Source organism: Macrobrachium nipponense, chromosome 31 (assembly GCF_015104395.2).
Source record: "Macrobrachium nipponense isolate FS-2020 chromosome 31, ASM1510439v2, whole genome shotgun sequence".
Lineage (NCBI taxonomy): Eukaryota > Metazoa > Arthropoda > Malacostraca > Decapoda > Palaemonidae > Macrobrachium > Macrobrachium nipponense.
The window spans coordinates 28,237,863-28,256,682 of NC_061093.1; the positions used below are offsets into that span (position 1 = coordinate 28,237,863).

Here is an 18,820-nt window from a genome sequence, read left to right on the forward strand (position 1 = left end):
ATATGCAATGTCCCTTGCATGAGGGATTTTCTGGATCAGTGCAATCACTCAAACGAATTTTTAATATTTCATTGCTAGATAAATCAACTTCTTTACAGTGAATTCCTGCTGAATCAGTTGCAATCGTGTATAAGTTATTTCTTTGTGTTTCTTCTTTGCAAAAAATGCTCTTACTTCCATTATGCTTCGGTGTATGTGATCTTGTGTAGTTTCTATCGACATCTGCTTGGCTAGAGGATGAAGATGATGGTTCAAACTTGCTCTTCATACATCCTTTTACTTCAATCCATGTTAGCATTGTAGCTTTGCGAGTACAGCCAGTCCCCAGTTATTGGCGGGGGTGTGCCAATAAGTGAAAACTGCTATTTATCGGCGCCATAAGGACTCTTATGGCGCCTCTCTTAGGTATATGTTATGGTGCCATAACTTATTATTGGCGCCTTATGGTGCTGATAACCGGAACTCGCCCCGATATGGTGCCATAACTTGCCAAGTTTATGGTGCTAAACAAACGCCATAAAACCGGATTGCCGATAACCGGGTACTGCCTGTACTTTTTGTAGCAATCTGAATGCCATGATGTATTTCCATCTTTCAGTTCTTCAGGTGTTTTAGTCCCTAAATGACACCTAATATTCACATATTGCAGATCATTTCAGTCTGCTCTTTTTTGCACACAGTCTAATACTTTTTCAAAGTTCCTTAGAATCACCAAGGAGGTTTTTTTTTCTTTTTTGGCTGACATAAGATGTTTATAAGTAAAGTCTGTGAAGGGTTTGCTTGGTTAGCTGATGATGGTAGGTCTACTTTTTAGAACACTTTCAATATGTGGATGCTTTGACATCATGAAAAGAATTAATGAAGAAAGCGATTTCAATGTACATCATAGTTCAAACATTACTTTTCTCAAGTACTTCAAAACTAAACACACTGACCATATTCGCATCAAATTATTTTTCCAATTGGAGAACAAATTGAAAATTTATTTTTGTACAATGTTATGATTGTCCTTTGATGTTCATTTCAACTGTCAAAGAAATCCTTTCCTTACTATGCATAGTAAACTATTTCGTTCTCATGTGATTCCTGCCCTGTATTGGTCTGTTTTCTCTGCTTCCTCATGATTTTGCTGGGAAAATCAATTACAGTGGACCCCCCGTATTCGCGTTCTCCGGATTCGCGGACTCACACATTCGCGGATTTCTCTCGGGAAAGTTTCCCCGCATTATTCGCGGAAAAATCGCGCATTCACGGTATTTTTCTATGAGAAATATCCACAAATTCCTGGTTTTTGTGATCAATTTCATCATAAAATGCACTTTTTGTGATAAAACCATTAAAAAAACCAAGTATGAAAATTTTTAGTGGTTTTTCTTAAGTTTTAACTAACAAAATAGGCTGTTTTTAGCGCTTTTATAGGAGTTCCAAACATTCGCGGATTCTAACTATTCACGGGGGGATCTGGTACGCATCCCCCGCGAATACGGGGGGAACACTGTATACGTATTTTTCAATCACATTTGATGTCAGTTACTACTGGAAATGCAATGAGAAGTAGGATATATATGGCAGAAAAATTACATAAATTGGTTATTAGCTAGCAAACTGTAGGATTTATGAAAATAAAGCTTACACTTTTACGTTGCTATTTTTTCATATTGAACAAGTTATTATTGGTGACAATATTTCATAGGTTAACTCTAAAACAAGTTATAGAAGATAATCTAAAGAGTATCTACACAATGGTGGCCATCTTAGATTGATGATGTCATACAGGGCTTCTGCCACTTTTTCAGCTAAAACACCTGGTACAGGCAGTCCCCGGTTATCGGCGATCCGGTTTTATGGGGCTTGTCTAGGGCCATAAAATCAGCATAACGGGACGAGTTCCGGTTATCAGTCCATAAGGATGCTCATAGTGCGCCTTAAGGTTGCTTATGGCACCATAAATCACTGAGTTTCGGTTAATGGCAGTTTTCCTTATTGGCACATCCCCGGGAACGGAACCCCTGCTGATAACCAGGGACTGGTTATCTACTAAAACATACGTAGTATGTTTTAGTAGACCATATACGCAATGTATTCCAGGGAGTCACTCCTTCCCTTCATCCAAAATCCCACAAGTGTTGGCGACATATGCTCCTCTAAAAGATAATACTGTGTATATCAGCCAAACCTGACTGATATTGGCATTTATAAGTTAGTTAAGCATTCAAAATGAATACAATATTTATAAAAAAAAAATTTGCTATACTGACAATATTGTTAAAATGTGAAGGTAATTTTAAAAACTAATATTATATAATTCTTTTTATTTTCAAAATTTAAATACTTTTTTTACAAAATTAATTTATGCACTACAAAATTTTTTTCATTTTTCAGGTTGTTCTTATTAAGGTACTGGTACATATTTCATGTATGACAAATGCAGTCCTGGATATGAAGATCTCTTAAAAACAATTAATTTGAAAAAGAAAAAACTAGTGCCACTCATCCAAACAGATGCAAGATAATTTTGTGACCTATAAATTCAACATGATTCTTAATTAACAATAAAGTACTGTAACCTTACATTTCAAATCCATATATCCTTTCAAACTTAAAATTCTCTACTTGACATCATGTAATACACAGTGCTTCTTGTTAATAAAATACTATAATTCTGGGAATTTCTACAGAATAAAACCAAGGTAACGATGTGTATGTCTGATAATTCTTCTAGGATAGACAAATTAGGAATATGTTGAATCACCACCCTGAAAAAAAAATCATTAAAAAAGAAAATTAAAACTATTATGAATAAAAACAAAATTCTAAATTTTTAAAGTAATTTGTATTTTTCTCAGGTATACATATCATAGCCTTTCATATTTGGGGTATCCTTCTGTGCATGCACTGGACAAGCCATGTACTGACTAAACTAGGGTGGTACTCATTCTCACCCAACCAATGTTACCCACTGTCCTTTCAGGTAATATTCAGGGGGGAAAAACACTGGGATATATCTAATATGGAAGGCTGGTGTATACTTTGGAAAAATATATATATTTCTTTAAAATTATTACATTTAAGCCTATTGGGATACAAACACTATGACTTATATATGGAGACTTACTACTTAAGAGGAAGGTAGCACCTGCAGGTGGGCTGAGCAATGTTGCAAGCAAAGCAAGTGTGTTATATTGTTGAATGAAGGCACTGGGACTTTCCAGGCACCAACCCAGAGGGCAAGGTGGTGTTTCCCTCTATCCCTGCTTCTCATGTTATGGGCTGGAATCACTTAGGAAAACTCTTCTCCTGCAAAGAAGCATGAGGCAACCAATGGTTGGCCACTGCCTTTGTCATGGAAAGGAGTGAAAACATTGAAGATGTTTGCAAGATCCACCGAAGTCAAAGGCAATACCTGATCCTTACAGCAGGACATTAACCTTCTCCAAACACCAAACAATAACTGCAAGTATGCAACAAGCCCAGAGAGCACCTCTGGATCATACCCTACGGTCAGCTCCTTTTACAAGACCAAGGGTGGGAATAAAGTTGTAGTTGCCTCCCTAGGATATTTTTCTCATGATGAAGGCCATGCTGCTCCTCCCTTAACCATCGGAGGACCCCACATTCCAAACTCCATACTAAACAAGGCCTCTCATTGGAGAAGATATGAGCTGCAGTGAAGTTACTGTCAGACCGCGTTTCCCACAAAATCACCACCCCCTTTTGTAAGGTACTCGGTAAAACCAAGAAAGGATACCAACAAGCCTTGCTCCTCAAACTCTGTTATCCACCAAATGGCTACCCACTCTCTCAAGAGGTGGAAGAGTTAAAAAAAAACTCACCCTAAAGAAGGGTTGCTCAGACCACACAAGCTCTGGTGAGGGTGACCATTTAAGAGCACAGAAGCAATGCAGGTTCACCTGCTGAAGAAGAACCTTCCATGCTGCCAGCATAAAACTGATCTACAGACTAGGTGTGTACGACTTGCAAAATGGGCTGTGTGAACCCCACACTGAATTGTCATGCAAACCTCTCTCTCTGAGACCCTGAGGAGTCACAGTAAGGAGAGTTGCTCTGCTCACCTGTCTACCATGATCATCCAACCATGGATGAATTGTAAGAGCAAAATACCTCATTGCCAGTGGTAAAACCCAATCTGATGACCAGATGCGCAACTAAAGCACTATTGGCTTTGCAAACCCTCACAAAGCGAGTCTCACAAACTCTTCTCGGTGCACCTCTGAAGAGGCTTGACTCGATGTCAGACCAAGAGCCCACTGAAGATAAACTGAGAGCAGACCCCAAATCTAGGCAGGCAAGCACCATGGTGACTACCCTACCTGGGAACAGCCGATCACTGCTGGTGAACATTTACCTCCACCCTCTCCCAAGGAAGATTGTGCAAAAGCCTATCAAGACTTCTTACACAAGGAGTAAACTTTCCCAATCTTGATGTCCACCTGTACGGAGAAAGAGAGCGGGGTCAAGATAAAGGTAGACACCAATAGAAGACAAATACAGAGAAGAGGAGCACCAATGGCTCTTCTACCATTCCTTTTGTTGGTCCTACTTGCCTCGCCTCACAGGGCTGGTCTAATCAGGGACTGCAGACTGAATCACAACCACTGAAGAAAGCTCACCAAAGACTAGAGCAACTGACAAAAAAAAAAAAAAAATTACAATGCAGTAGTCCATAAAGCCAAGACCAACTTAATCATAAGTCATAACCTCAGGAAACTGCGAGTGTCTCACAGACACCTAAAACTTGAAATTATTAGCACATCAGTCTGAGAATGACACACCTGCTGATGGACCCTTCATTATCATCTGCTACAATCCCAGCAAAAGCTCTTTAGTACAAGGTCGACTTCAAACTAACCCCGTAAGTGGTCTTTTCTGCACTTCATCAAGAAGAACCAACAAAAATCACAAAAACAATGGAAAAAACATAACACTAGCCCTTCCTGGCACAAAAATTAACAGAAGGAAGCACTTAGGATTGATAAATCGCAAGTTTCAAGCTAAGGAAACAACCAAGTAAAAATACTCTGTGCAAGAAATATCTGAAACATATAGCTCTACCAAAAGGGCAATTAGTCATTTCAGCTAGCTGGGAATGGGCATCCCCTCTCCCCATCTCCTCCTGGGTATCACTTTTTTATTCAATACAAGGCCTGTCCAGCGCATGTGTGGAATAATACTTCATATAGGAAAGGTGTAGTGTTCATATCCCCAAAATGCCAATAGAACATAACTATAACAAACTCATGTTACTCTGAGATGAAGTGTTTGCCTGATTACAGCGAAAGTTTAATAAAAATTGGTACTATTTGCAATCAGATCTTCGCATATTACACCACCCACTGTGAACTATTTATGCAGTTTATTCTAAATGGTTTGTCATTTCTCTTAAAAGGTTCAATTCAACACCAGAGTTTTCTAGTGTTATTGCATTTGTGAAAAAATTATGGTATCTTCTTGGCCATGTAATTGTTATCAATTTAACCAGACCACTGAGAGACTTAATTCACACACAATTGCCCCACGAGTTCTTAAAAAATTCAATACTGTGACTGGGTAATTTAAAAATTACATAAAAATTCTGGCAAAATATTATTTCCAAAAATTATTAATCACTGTTGGTTGATGGTAGACAATCACATAAAATGTTTAGACACTCAAGCACTGACCTGCATTCTCTGCACATATGGACTGGGTTACGTATGCTACTGATGCAATCTGTGATTCACTATTCCACTTAACAGTCAATATCAGGAATCACAAATCCACATACCAGTCAATATCAGGAATGGTTGCTTTGATGTGGTCATAATAGTTGCAGCTTTGTTTGCTGTAGAGTAGTATTGGCATCTCCATTTCCCATTATGCTCCAATGGACATGGATACAGCATATTTCAATATTACAAAAGGTTCATATGCTGAATTAGTGGAATAAAATCTTAATTGGTTGTACAAAAGAATTTTTTTGGAAATAGTTTTGATTGTCACTAGAGTATTCATGAATAGTTGCTGAAAATGATGTTTTTCTTTGATACCATATTTTAGATCATTTTAATGGTTAAATTCATAGCTCACAGTCCTACACTGAAAATAGACATAATGCAGTGGGGAGAATTTATTTATTTTGCTAAGTGATATGGCAGTACATACAACAACTGATGGAGATTTTGGAACATCACTATAAATTATATAGTGTGGCCGTCTATACTTAATCATTAAAGAAGTTCAAACTCGGTGCAAATGCTTTCTTCATTTGGCAGCTCAAATAAGTTTCACTTTATATTTTATTTGTAATATCTTATTTGTGTTTTGTTAAAAGAGCGTTATTTATACTATATACAGATGTATTTATGAAAATAAGAGCTGTCCCACGTTTCCCACCCAGCCTCTTCATTTACAAATCTTTGACAATCCCTGAAGCAGTGGATGTTTATTTGGGTATTGATTGTTTCAAATTTCTTATCATGTATAAGAAGTAGACCCACCTTATTCAGCATTGGTGTCTACATCAGGATTCTGCTGCAAATCAACTTCAATCTAAGCTTGTGCATGAATGATGAGAAACCATAGGAGTATTTGCAGCTTTGTCAAACTTAAAAGATAAAATTACCTAGTATACATTAACAATTTTGAACATTCACAAGGTTAGGTTTCAGAATCTGTCATGGCTTAGGAAGGATTGCAAATTTTTGGTACTGTGCAAGTCGCTAAAAATGCAAATAAATGCTTATTTCTGGTTGAGTTTAAACCTTGAATACAGCCCAAATCATGCTCCCAAAGCACTTTAATTTCATTTAAAAATTAACCTAACACATTATCAGTACAAAAAGAAAGAAATGATTGATGTAAAAACAGAATACTACAGTTTGCCTAATGGGTACTTGCCACTCTAGCAAATTTACAGTACAGTATAATGATACCATTATACTAATTCATTGGCAGCTACTTTTTTTTTGCCACTCTTAAAACCAAGTAACTAATGGTACTGTAAACTTAAGGACTGACATTTTCTTTGTCATTGTCAGGAAGGTAGTAATCCAGCTAAACTTCATGTCACAGAAGTCCTATAACGATGGTACAACAATAACTACAAGAAAGGAAGAGAGAAAAATTTTTTTGCAGATCTGAAAAAATCACAGATGCAAATTAGTTGGGTTCCAATGAAATTTTTGTGAATCCAGAAAAGCAAATGCAATGGTATGACTATCATCCACTTTGTTTGTAGAAACGCTGAACAGCCTATCCCACTAGATTGGAAAAATGACAAATTTTTAATCAGTTTGTGTTTTTCACAGCTAACAAGCCTTCGATCTTAACAATAGGATAAATCTTAACGCCAGCTGGATAACCGGTTAAAAAACAATCAAAGATTGTATAGCAAGGAATCTATGAGATCTGGCAACTCTTGCACGTACGAGGTGATAGCTGGTCAGAGACCGCCCACCATAGTCTATAATATAAGACACCTAATATTATTGTAAGGAGAGTGGTGCAAGGAGCCTTAATCCATATTTTGAGGTCTTCAGTAATACCAGAGATTTTTATGAAGAGGACAATACAGTAAGTCATACCAGAAATCACATTTCACGTTGACAAAACTGCATATATTACTGTAGTTTCATTCCTAATGTGGGCACTAATGCTGACCAAAGAGGACTTGGTATTTCCAGTGATCAATAGACAAATGTATAGCTATCAACATCCTAATGACCATCTACCTCTTCAAAGATGACTATGGATTTGAAATCAGCTGTTACCAATATCTGTTCATGAGTTTAGCAATTCATCTACAATATAATGTAACATATTGAATGGTTGCATTGATCTAGTAACCGCTAGTAAAGTTTTTTCAAATTTTTATTTTATTCCAAAAGAAGCAGAAGGATCCAGTTTTTTTTTTTTTTTTTTTATTATTATTATTATTATTATAAATATTCTCTACAATTGTGGGCCTTTTAACCATCACAAGAAGGATGAAAGTGTTTACATAGTATTTAGTGTAGTGTGCAACCTGTATAACTTAATAAACTGTCACCAGAAATAAAACTCATTAACAGTGATTTACACTAATCAGCACAATGAAATTGGAATTAAAAGGCAAAAACAAAAAAGGGCCAGCTTTCTCCAAATCTTTGTCTTCTTTGCATAACAACTGAACATTCTAAGCTTGCCAGAAGAGAGGGTAGGTAGTAAGTACATGTATTTGTTGTAGCTCCGTGAAAGCTAAATAAGTTAGCTCAGTGGTTTTGTCAAACTATTTAATAATACTAATAGTACACAGTGTTATGATCTTAGAATTAGACCTGATCTCATACTTAAGCTATTTAAAGGCTTAGGTAATCTATCTCTTACCAGAAAATTTATAAGTGGCAATCAACAAAACGTAATAGTATAGAAGGAAGTAGTACTGTAATAGTAAAAATACCCCACAATTTAAGAGAACATCACAAACTAAAGTACATTGAAAATATTAATAAAGTTCGTCTTTTTTTTTTTCTTTTTACCTTACCATTAATGGGTTTTTGGGTAACAAGATGTTTTTGGGTAACAAGATAAAAACTAAAACCTCTGCCATATTAAGTATTCCCAGCAACCACTTGAATAAAGCCAATCTTAAAATCGGAATGGAAATGTTCAAACAAACCTCTAAGACTTCTGATTCATTTGTCTTGATTAAGATAGATTTAAGCCCTTTATTCACTCATTTCAGCTCGTCAGTGGCAAGTGCCTCTTTTTTGTTGAGAATGATGATAAATCAGCATCTTGTTCATCTGAAGCTAATGAGACATCTATATCTATTGACATTTCATGACAACTTTCAAATTCAGGAGACTTGCTGAGGATACTCTGACTTTTCTGGGCTGTGGAAAATAAATAATAAGTAATCATTATACAAAGACTTGTGCACAATTTTAAATAGTTATAATTAATGTAGTGTTGTGAGTTTGTGTGTAAACAGTTTAAATATTAACTGAAATCATTTTAATCAAGTATCACCTGGATTAATACTCGACATCAGCACAGTTTATGAATGATGTTAGAAACCGATTCTGAATCTGCTCCTGACTGCTCAACATGGTTAAATTTTTAAGGCCAGATCATTTGCCTACCTTTTCTCTACCTTCCACAAGTTGAAAATGACAAATTTTTAATAAATTTATATTTTACATAACTAACAAACCTGAGGTCTTAACATTAGGATAAATAAGTTAACACCAGCTGGAAACTGGGTGGAACTCTAAGTCCTCAATCCTTCGAGTACCACAGTCCGCCAGCGTTAGCATCCCGTCCTTAAAGGGGGCATAAGACGAGATCCTCCAAGGATTGCTCGCCGTATAAGGATGGAGGGTGTTGTAGTCCAGCATGGCTTGAGCCACCGTGCCGGGCTGTGGAAGAACTGCCAACGGGTTCTCTCGGAGACCTGCCATCAGGTTCTCCTGGTTGGCCAGCCTTTCCAAAATGTTTCGGATCGACTGGCCTGACTCCTCGAAGGAAGTTGAGATCTGAGACAGCATCTCTTGAAACTTGTCTTGGACTAAGTTTCCGACAAAGCTTCCCATTTGCTGCATGATATTAGCAGTGAATGCGTCGGTATCAAGGCGACTAGGTTCCCTGATTCCGCTGGGAGTCTTAGGTCGAGTCCCCGTGGAGGTTGAAGGCTCAGGGTTAGATGGGAGCTGAGCTTTGTCCCTCAAGGACTTGCCTTTGGACCCTTTAGAGTGAGAGGATGCTCTCGTCTTCTCTGCTCCGGGATGGTGAGCCGGAGACTTATGAGAGGTAGAAGGCGCTGACTTCTTAGGCAGTGTCTTCTCCAGGGTCTTGGGTTCACGCTTTCCCTTAACCTTAGGGATAGCTTGAGTGGACTTCGGCCTAACTGACAGTTCACTCTCTGAAAAGCCTTGAAAGGAAGAGGAAGAAGGGATAGGAGAAATCGATCCAGAAGGGCCCAAGGGAAGCCCTTGAGCCCCCAACAAACCTGCCTCATCTAACAAACTTTCTGCGTCACCTACCGCCATGGGCTCTCGGTCCTGATTGAGAGTCGCCACATCTTCAACAATTTCAGAGTTCCCCGGGTCTGCCAAGGCTTGGGCCACCTGATGTTGGACAGTGGAGATATACGGGGCCGCTGCTGCCGGGTCGACGTAGCAGGTTGACTTCCCACCGGGGAAGTCAACCGAATCTGCCAACCGAATCTGCCAACCCAGGCTCTTAAGGTGGCTGACGCGGCGTCCCTGACGGCTTGAGCAGCCTGTAAGAGAAGGTTAGTATAAACACTAAGCTATGGAAATAAAACTATATGCTTATATCATATTATATATCACTTATTAGAACTGTATTCATAGGCCAAAATATATAGCGCCCGCTCTCCGGAGTATACTTACACCAAAGGTAACCTGAACTACAAGATCATAGCAGATGGAGCAACTCTCGTGGTGCCAGACCACTATGTCCCCGTAGCGGATAGCGCAGACAGCATGGGTACGGCAGACCTCGTGCCCACAGGGGTCCTGTAGGACGGCATTGCATCCCGATTCCTGGCAATGGGTGGCCTGTAAGTGAACAGATACATGAGTATCGACACTGAGTAACTGGATCAAGTCCAGAGAGTGATATATTGTAACACCGGAGGATACCGGAGTAACTCACATAGGGATTAGCCTCTTCCTGCTCTCCTGGCAAATGGTGGGTGTCCGATATAGCTGGTATACTAGTCTCAGTACAATTCGGTGTTACGGAATAAGGAGTTGCACCGAACTAGATACCTGGCTATACGCCGGAGCGAGAAGTACGAGGACCGCGGGGGGGAGCATGAGGAGGCTAATAAAGACTAGTCGGAGGAGCGTAGCTCCGCCGTAATAAAAACTTGCAGGCCGGCGAATAACCCGGGTGGTGAGCAGGAGATCCGTCAGCTAGTGAAACAGAACAATAAATAACACAAACAATAATCGAATCAAGGCAATATAAAAAAGGTGCATGCGGCGGAGCTTCTCTCAGTCACCATCCCTAATGACTGGCGGAGTCAGCGGAGCCCGCCGTCGGCATGGTGGGGAGGGATGGTGACTCGGGGTGAGAGAGAGAGAGCTGAACAGAACCCGAGGAGATCCGAGCGCTGTCGAGCCGGGTGGCCAGCCAAGCCTGAACGCACAAGGGAGCCCCCTGGAACCGAGGGGTGAGAGCGGTAGGAGCTGAGTCAGCCACGGACAGTCCCCTGCTAACTCCCGTATCCCCCCCTTGGGAGGGGGAAGAAGGGAGGGAGCTCGGATGGTTGCTATGACAACGTGAGCGAGTGGTACTCTCCCCCCTGGAGGGGGGGAGGAAGCGTGGGGACAGTAGCCGGGTGGCTCATGGCGATTGCCTGGCTCATCGTGAACGTGGCAGGGCCACGCGGTAAGACAGGCCAGGCGGTCTGAGGTAGCCTAGGCTACCTCCAACCGTCTTGAGCATGCATACAAAGCCTAAAATAACACGGGGAGTAGAAAATAGAAAGGCAGATAGAAAGAAAGCAACGTCCTGGAGAAGCTAGGCTAACCGTCCCAGAAGGGAGGGCGCCGAGCAACTCGGGAGCTGGCTTCTGCCGATACGTAGATATGGAGGGCGGCGGCCAGGGTGGCAGGACTAAAAGAAAGGACAGATGTCCTAAGAAAGCCTAACAACCTAAACAAAGGAACATGCATGCATGAACACTGAGCTAAGGGTGACGTAGGCTATAAGCTCAATCGAACTAGAAACCCCGTGTATAATGAGAATATAGCACTGAGTAAATCTTGCACAACACATAAAATGTGAATACATACTGCTAGGTTCAAGCTACCACGGTATGGGGGACCGAAGAAGCATGAAATAAGGGAACACGTGGAGCGAGCCGCCTGGGACGACTCTGTAGCCATGCTGAGGAGGGCGCCGTTAAAACGTAAATAAAAACGGTTAAACGGACCCTGGCTGGCTAAAATTATGTGAAACACTTTAGCAATACTTAACTTAGCTGCGGCAATGGCTTGAGTTCCATGATGGGTGTTAATCTAAAAAAAGCAAGCACAAAAACAGCAAGAAAAAACATGTGGATGCAAGATGGTGCTAACGGAAAGGATGACCGCTAGAGGCGCTCGTGATGGCATCGGGAGCGCTAGTAGTAGTAGTTGCTGGTGTAGGCCATGTATCGGCCCTCTCTAGTAGGGGGATTTTGTAGAAGGATAGATCTAAATGGTAAGAGACCCGTGGTAGTGGTTTCACTCGCCCCTGAAACCATACCGACACCTTTTTTATATAAGGTGAGCAAGTCAGAATACTCTGACATTCCATTTTAGTTTTTTCTCTGGTAATGTTAGTGATATTTACCTTAGAAATGTGAGCTAAAAGGACATTTCACGAAGCAACACGGGCTGAACCCAGAAATGCTAACTAGTCTAGGCTAGGATAGACTAGCCTATTCTAAAAACTAAACCACTTAGATTAAGGTAAAGTGGTCAAAGAAAGTTCAAACTAGATAGGCTAGGCTAAAACCACAGCCACCTGCTGGGCTGAGGTGGTAAATGTGTTCCAAATAGGTAGCCTAGATACTAGTCTATGCTCAGCTAAGCTAAGAACTTTACTAATCAGACCAAGCTAAGATAGTAAAGGCAGGTTCAAGTAGCAAGGCCATGCTAAGTCGTCCACCCATTGTTAGGCCAGGTGGAGACATGCAGGTCTGAACTAGTTAACCAAGGCATTAGGCTAAGCTAACTAAGAACTATACCACTCAGACTAAACTAAGATAGTAAATGCAGGTTCGAAAACTAAGACCTCAACCATTTGCTAGGCTTAGTTGGTACATGTATGCTCGAACTAGTTAGTTCGGCCAGGCTAAGCTAAGAACTACCACTCAGATTAAATTAAGATAGTAGAGGCAGATTTGGACTAGCTGGGGTAGGCTACGAATTTAACCACTTGTTAGGCTAAAAGGTATGACTGGATTAGCTGGGCTATAGAATCCTAGGTTACGAGTGTACTACTTAGGCTTGGCTACCTAAAATGGTGAAAGAAAGACGTTCCACCTTCTTTCGCCTTGAAGTTTTCTTCATTGTCTATACTCCAGTATCTCACACAATGAGTAGGTTTGAAATTACAAATTTTCTAAGACAATTTGTATTTTTCATAGCTACAAACCTGAGGTCTTAACAATAGGATGATAATTTCTAGTGCCTAGCTGGATCCGGTTAAAAAAAAAAACAGATGAAAGCAAGGAATCTTGTGATATCTGGCAACGCTTGCATAAATCGGGTGAAGGATGGTCAAAGACCATTCACCTACAATCACGCATCGGTCTTTCCCAACTCAGGATGTCTTAACAAACAGAGGGGCGGCTAGAGGCGGGCAGTATAATATGTCATTTGTTCATACGCGAACAAATCTTTGGTCTTAACAATAGGTTAGACTCATACTTGGAGGGAGGTACAAGACATCCTAGACCAGCTGGGGGTCTACCCACCAGTCCAGCTTCCAGAAGAAATGACTTCTGGAGAGGGACTGACCTCCATTGAGAAGCTAGATAAATTGATTTCTAACCACTCAGACCCTGAGTGATGTACAATGATATATGGGAGAACCATTGTTTAGGGATCCAAAGAGAAATTTTGACTGTCTACTAGCAAACCAACACTCCAGGGTTTGCACTACTCTCACCTCCTCCTTGTCTAGGAGTGGAGCATATGCTACCGAATAGAGGGTTTGACATTTGCATAATAAGTGACCACACTATCAGTATGACTACCTTACTCATTGTATCAGACCAGTCCAGCGAATGACGTGTCTATTCCTTAACACGCCCGAAGGAAGAAGTAAAGGTACTAGAGAAAGGAGACCAGCCAACTCACTCATTCTCTCATCCACACAATCATCTTAGGAAAGATACAAAAGTGCCCTGTTAGGGGCAACTATGAGTACACAACCTGTTGGGCAGTCACCACAGTACCCAGGGAAAACGTGTCTACAGATCTGTGGGCAACATCCTTAAGATAGAAAGATGCGAACGTGGACTGGCATAACCAAGTACCAGCACTCAGCCCTTTGTGTACAGCCAAGTTCTTTTTGAAAGCCAGAGGGACCAATACCCTTAACGTCATGCGCTCTAGCCTGCACAGACGTGGTGGTGGAATCATCAAGAGACAAGTATGCCTGTCTGATGGCTTCCCATATCCAAAAAGAGAAAGTATTCCTAGACACCTCTTTCTTGTACGGCCTGTGGTAACAATAAGTCTGTGGCAGCCTGGTCCAAGGTGCCAAGTCCTTTTAAGATAGCAACGCAGGGCCCGGACAGGGCACAACAAACACTCTTGAGCATCACCACCCACAAGTCATTCAGTGATGGAATTGAAAACGAAGTGAACCTGTCATCATGCACAGAGGGATTTTGGGTCTTGGCCACAAATTCTGGGACAAATTCGAAGGACAACGAGCCCCAACCCCTGGCATGCTTCACCTCATAGCTCAGATCGTGGAGCTCTCCTACCCTCTTGGAAGATGCCAAGGCCAGAAGGAAAACTGCCTTGAGCATCAAGTTCCTGTCAGATGAGCGACACAATGGTTCATATGGACTCTTAGTGAAGCTCTTGAAAACCAAGGAAACATCCCACGTCTGAGGCTTGAGCTCTCTAGGAGAACTTGACTGCTCAAATCCCTTAACTAGCATGGAAAGTTCCTAGGAAGAGATGTCGATACATTTAAGGCGTAACACCAAACTCAGGGCCGTCCTGTAGCCTCTAATGGCAGAAATGGACAAACGTTTCCCGTCTCTGAGGAAGGTTAAAAGTCTGCTATTAACTGAATAGAGGTTGCGAGTGGAGAAAAACCCTGTTACAACACCAATCACAGTAGCTCGCTTATTGCCTTGGAAACCGCGGAGGTCGACTTTCTGAGACTGCTGGACATATGCCCTGCTGTCCTTCTGAGAAAAGCCTTTCGCTTGGAGGAGAAACTTGAAAGCCTCCAACCGTGAAAAGACAGGGATTCTACTGACTGGTGGAACATTTCCGCATGGGGCTGACAAAGGAGATGTCGCCAAGGGGGAAATCTCCCTCGGAACCTCTGACAACAACTACAGCAGATCTGGGAACCACTCTGCTTGAGGCCACAGAGGGCTACCAAAATCATCCTGAGACCCTGTGAACTCATTAGCCTGTTCAGAACTTGATGGATCAAACAAAACAGAGGGAAGGCATACACCTCCAGGTTGTCCCAGGGATGTTGGAATGCCTCCTCTGCCATTGCTAAAGGATCTGGGACCATTGAACAGAATATCTCCAGCTTCCTGTTGAAGCGAGTCGCAAAAAGGTCCAACATGGGTCTACCCAAAACCTGGAAAAGCTTGTCTGCTACCACTTGATGAAGCGACCACTCAGTGCCTAGGATCTGATCCCGACAACTGAGTTTGTCTACAACCACATTCAGTTTGCCTGGGATATACCTGGCTGAAAGCTGTACCTAACTGCTGATCGCCCACTGGTGAACCTCGACGGTCAAGGTGTGAAGTTGAGGAGAAACCACGCCTCCCTGTTTGTTCACACAGGCTACCACCATGTTGTTGTCCGAAACGAAAATGACAATGACATTCTACCTTCTTCCAAAACTTCTTCAGACCCAGGAAGGCTGCCTTCAACTCCAAGACGTTGATATGTTGCTGCTTGTCCTCCAAACGCCTGAAGCAATGAGGTCGTCTACATAAGGTCGCCCAACCTGCGAGGGAGGCATCTGAGAACAGAAGGAAGTCCGGTGGAAGAGAACGCAGAGGAACACCCTTCGAAAGATTCTGGTTGTCCAACCACCAACGAAGGTCTTCTCTCTCTCATTTCCAGAGACAGAGGAAACATTAACAGGGGCGAGTCCCATGCTGGAGACCAGAATTCTCCCAGTTTCCATTGCAGAGACTGAAGAAGATGATGCCCATGAGGGACCAGCTTCTTCAGGGATGACAACACTCCCAGAAGAACCTGCCACTGATGAACTGACTGATGTGGTTCCAACAGGTAGTTGCGCACCACCACTCGCAACTTCTCCAATATCTGATCCAACGGGAAAACTTTTGCTACTGTCGTATCGATGACCATGCCCAAGTAGAGAATCCTTTGACTGGGTACGAGGTTCGACATTTCCTGGTTGACTACGATGCCCAGTCCCAGACAGAACCGAAGTAGACGATCCTTGTCCTGCAGCAGCTTTTCCCTGGAAACTGCCAAGACCAAGTAATCATCAAGGTATATACCTCAGCAAACAGATCCCCAGAGCATGGGCCCAACTTGACATGAGAGAAGACCCTTGTGAACACTTGAGGGGCTGTTGTCAGCCTGAAGCATAAGACTTTGAACTTGAAGACCTTGTTCCCAAGAGAGAAGCGAAGAATTTCCTGAAAGTTGGATGAACAGGGATTTGGAAGTACGCATCCCTTAAGTCTATCGACAGCATGAAGTCGCCTTCCCCCACGGCTGCTAACACCGAACGCAGGGTCTCCATCTTGAACCGTGTCTTCCTGATGAAGTGATTCAAGGTGGATAAGTCGATCACAGGTCTCCATCCTCCCAATGCCTTGTGCACCAAGACAATGTGACTGTAAAACCCCGAGACGGACGCACCACTTCCTCTATTGCAACCTTGTCCAGCATCTTCTGCACCTCCTCACGAAGAGCCAAGAACTACAGAGAATCTGGAGGATATGCTTTCTTGAGCTGCGGTTTGTCCGACAGAGGGGGAGAGAAATCGAATGGCAGTAGGTACCCCACCCTAAGGGTATCTACCACCCACTTCTCCACCCCATAACTTTGCCACTTGGCACAATGGCCTGCTAGGCATCCCCCTCTGTAGCACAGGAGAGGGAGAGGCGCCTAACCTACCAAGGGCCCCATTACCTCTGCCCTTGGGCCCGTTCTTGGCCTAAAGGAACGAGAGCGAAAGGGACGTTGATCCTCTGACCAAGGCTGAGTCGAACGGGAAGGCCCTGCCAAACTTGAATTCCTCGACGGCCTACCAGGCAACAATCTTCTTGACTACTGCTGGACAGGGGGAGGAGGAGGAGCCGGATATCTTTGAGGACGAGACTCCAACTTAGACACGGCCAGGTGCACCAGTCTGTCTTTATAGTGTCAGCCCGACGCTGGCCTATCGCATTCTAATCAGCAGAAGGTTAGCCCATAAATTAACACTGAGGTGAGCCATATACAAAAATGCCTTGCCTCTAGACTGCATCAGATTGGCAAGAGAGGATGCAGTCACCAACCCTTCTGTGGACCTGTCAGAAGCTATCTTGGCAATGACCATAGACCAGAAGTCCAGCCAAGAAACCGTGAGCAACACAGAGGCTGCCATAGATTCCAATGCTGAGGCATCCTGCGGAAACAAGGATGGAGCCATCGACCACACCTGCTCCAAAGTCAATCCCGGCTTCAGGCTAATGACGTCTAGGTTAAGATGGCACGACATCAAAAAAGTAGAGTTCGTAGCATGGTACTTCCTAGCCTCGTGAGAGGGGGAAGTCGTAGCTTGGAAGAGCCCCTAGAGCGTCCCAGTCCGAAACAGAGGCGTTAACCTTATGCATACCGACTAAACGTGCCCCGAAAGGGAAGCTGGAGAGAATATTTGGGATCCTGCATAGCTCCCACCAAGGTTTCCAAGCAAGGAGGGAAGATGACCGAGCCTGAGTCCTACTTTCCAAACTGTTGAACCCACGAATGAGATCAACAACTTCCGAAAAGGAAGACAAAAACTCCCGCGTGTCTCCCTCCTCATACTCCGGCAACGGAGACCAACAATGAGAAGGATGTGTAGGCTCCTCTAAGGCACCTTCATCAAAATTAACGTAGGATCTGCGGCCAAACAGTCCGAAACACCAACTAACCTGTCTGGGCTGGGTCCACGCGTCAGCTCCCAAGACGAACCCACTATAACACTAGGAACACCACTACGTTCTCCTCCAACAGATGATTCAATAACATGTCCGTGAATGGTCACCGGCGTGGCTGACTTACGAACGTGAGTTGGAGAGGAATCCCGAACACTCGAGATCGAAGGAGAATCCCCAAGAATCGAACACTTAGAAGCATCAGTGAGAGGGGCAGGCAAACATTCCTGCTGCGGCAACTTCACGCTCACCACCTTTGACTTATTAACAGGCGCCTTGAGATCCTTACGGCGACAAATAGGCCTTGGAGAAAAAGGAGCATTTACATCATGTGCACGGACAGGGGAGGTTGCAACACGCTTGCAATATGCATGGACAGGGAGGTTGCAACACACTCGAGACGTGCACGGACGGGGGAAGTTGCAACACGTCTGCGATTCGATGCAGAGGACGAAGCAGCCACTGCAGATTACACAAGGGAAGATACACTAACACTCTCAGGGGAGGTTGCAACACGCTCGCAATGTGCATGGACGGGGGAGGTTGCAACACACTCGAGACGTGCATGGACGGGGGAAGTTGCAACACGCCCGCGATTCGATGCAGAGGACGAAGCCACTAATACTCTCTGAAACACCAACATTCTCGTAGGCGAAGAAAGAGTCCTTAGCCTTTCAATACTTGATACGCCGACGGGGCGTAGAGGGGGAAGAGGGAGAAGAAGGAGGCGGGGATGAAGCAACGCATTTCATTCCAATGCTCCCAACCGACAAGGCAGCCAACTTAACATCCAAAACAGAGTCCACCCTTAAGCACTGCCTGGCATATAACCTCAGACTGATCTGCAAGAGAAGGCTCCAATGACATGGAAGGGAGAAGTAGCGAACTGGGCGGCAGTGATGACGTCACAACTGAGAGAGGCAGTGCTCAGATGATGACTGGGAG

At 43.1% G+C, this 18,820-nt stretch overlaps 2 protein-coding genes across 3 annotated transcripts in view; one reads left to right on the forward strand and one right to left on the reverse strand.

Annotated features, from left to right (window-relative positions):
• Nucleotides 1-2,571, forward strand: part of LOC135206735 (peptidyl-prolyl cis-trans isomerase NIMA-interacting 4-like) — a 101,930-nt gene extending 99,359 nt beyond the window's left edge. Inside the window, exon 4 of the mRNA XM_064238207.1 lies at nt 2,383-2,571. The gene's annotated coding sequence lies outside the window, so the exon portion shown is untranslated. The remainder of the gene's footprint in view (nt 1-2,382) is intronic.
• Nucleotides 2,572-2,618: 47 nt separating this feature from the next.
• LOC135206733 (cohesin subunit SA-2-like) overlaps nt 2,619-18,820 on the reverse strand; it is a 307,211-nt gene continuing 291,009 nt past the window's right edge. Inside the window, exons 25-26 of one of the 2 annotated variants that reach the window (XM_064238201.1) lie at nt 8,657-8,873; nt 2,619-2,756 (exon numbers count right to left, since the gene is read on the reverse strand). In XM_064238201.1, coding sequence (XP_064094271.1) covers nt 8,719-8,873 — 155 coding nt within the window. In that variant the 3' untranslated portion in view covers nt 2,619-2,756; nt 8,657-8,718. The remainder of the gene's footprint in view (nt 2,757-8,656; nt 8,874-18,820) is intronic. The other variant, XM_064238204.1, reaches the window with a different exon arrangement.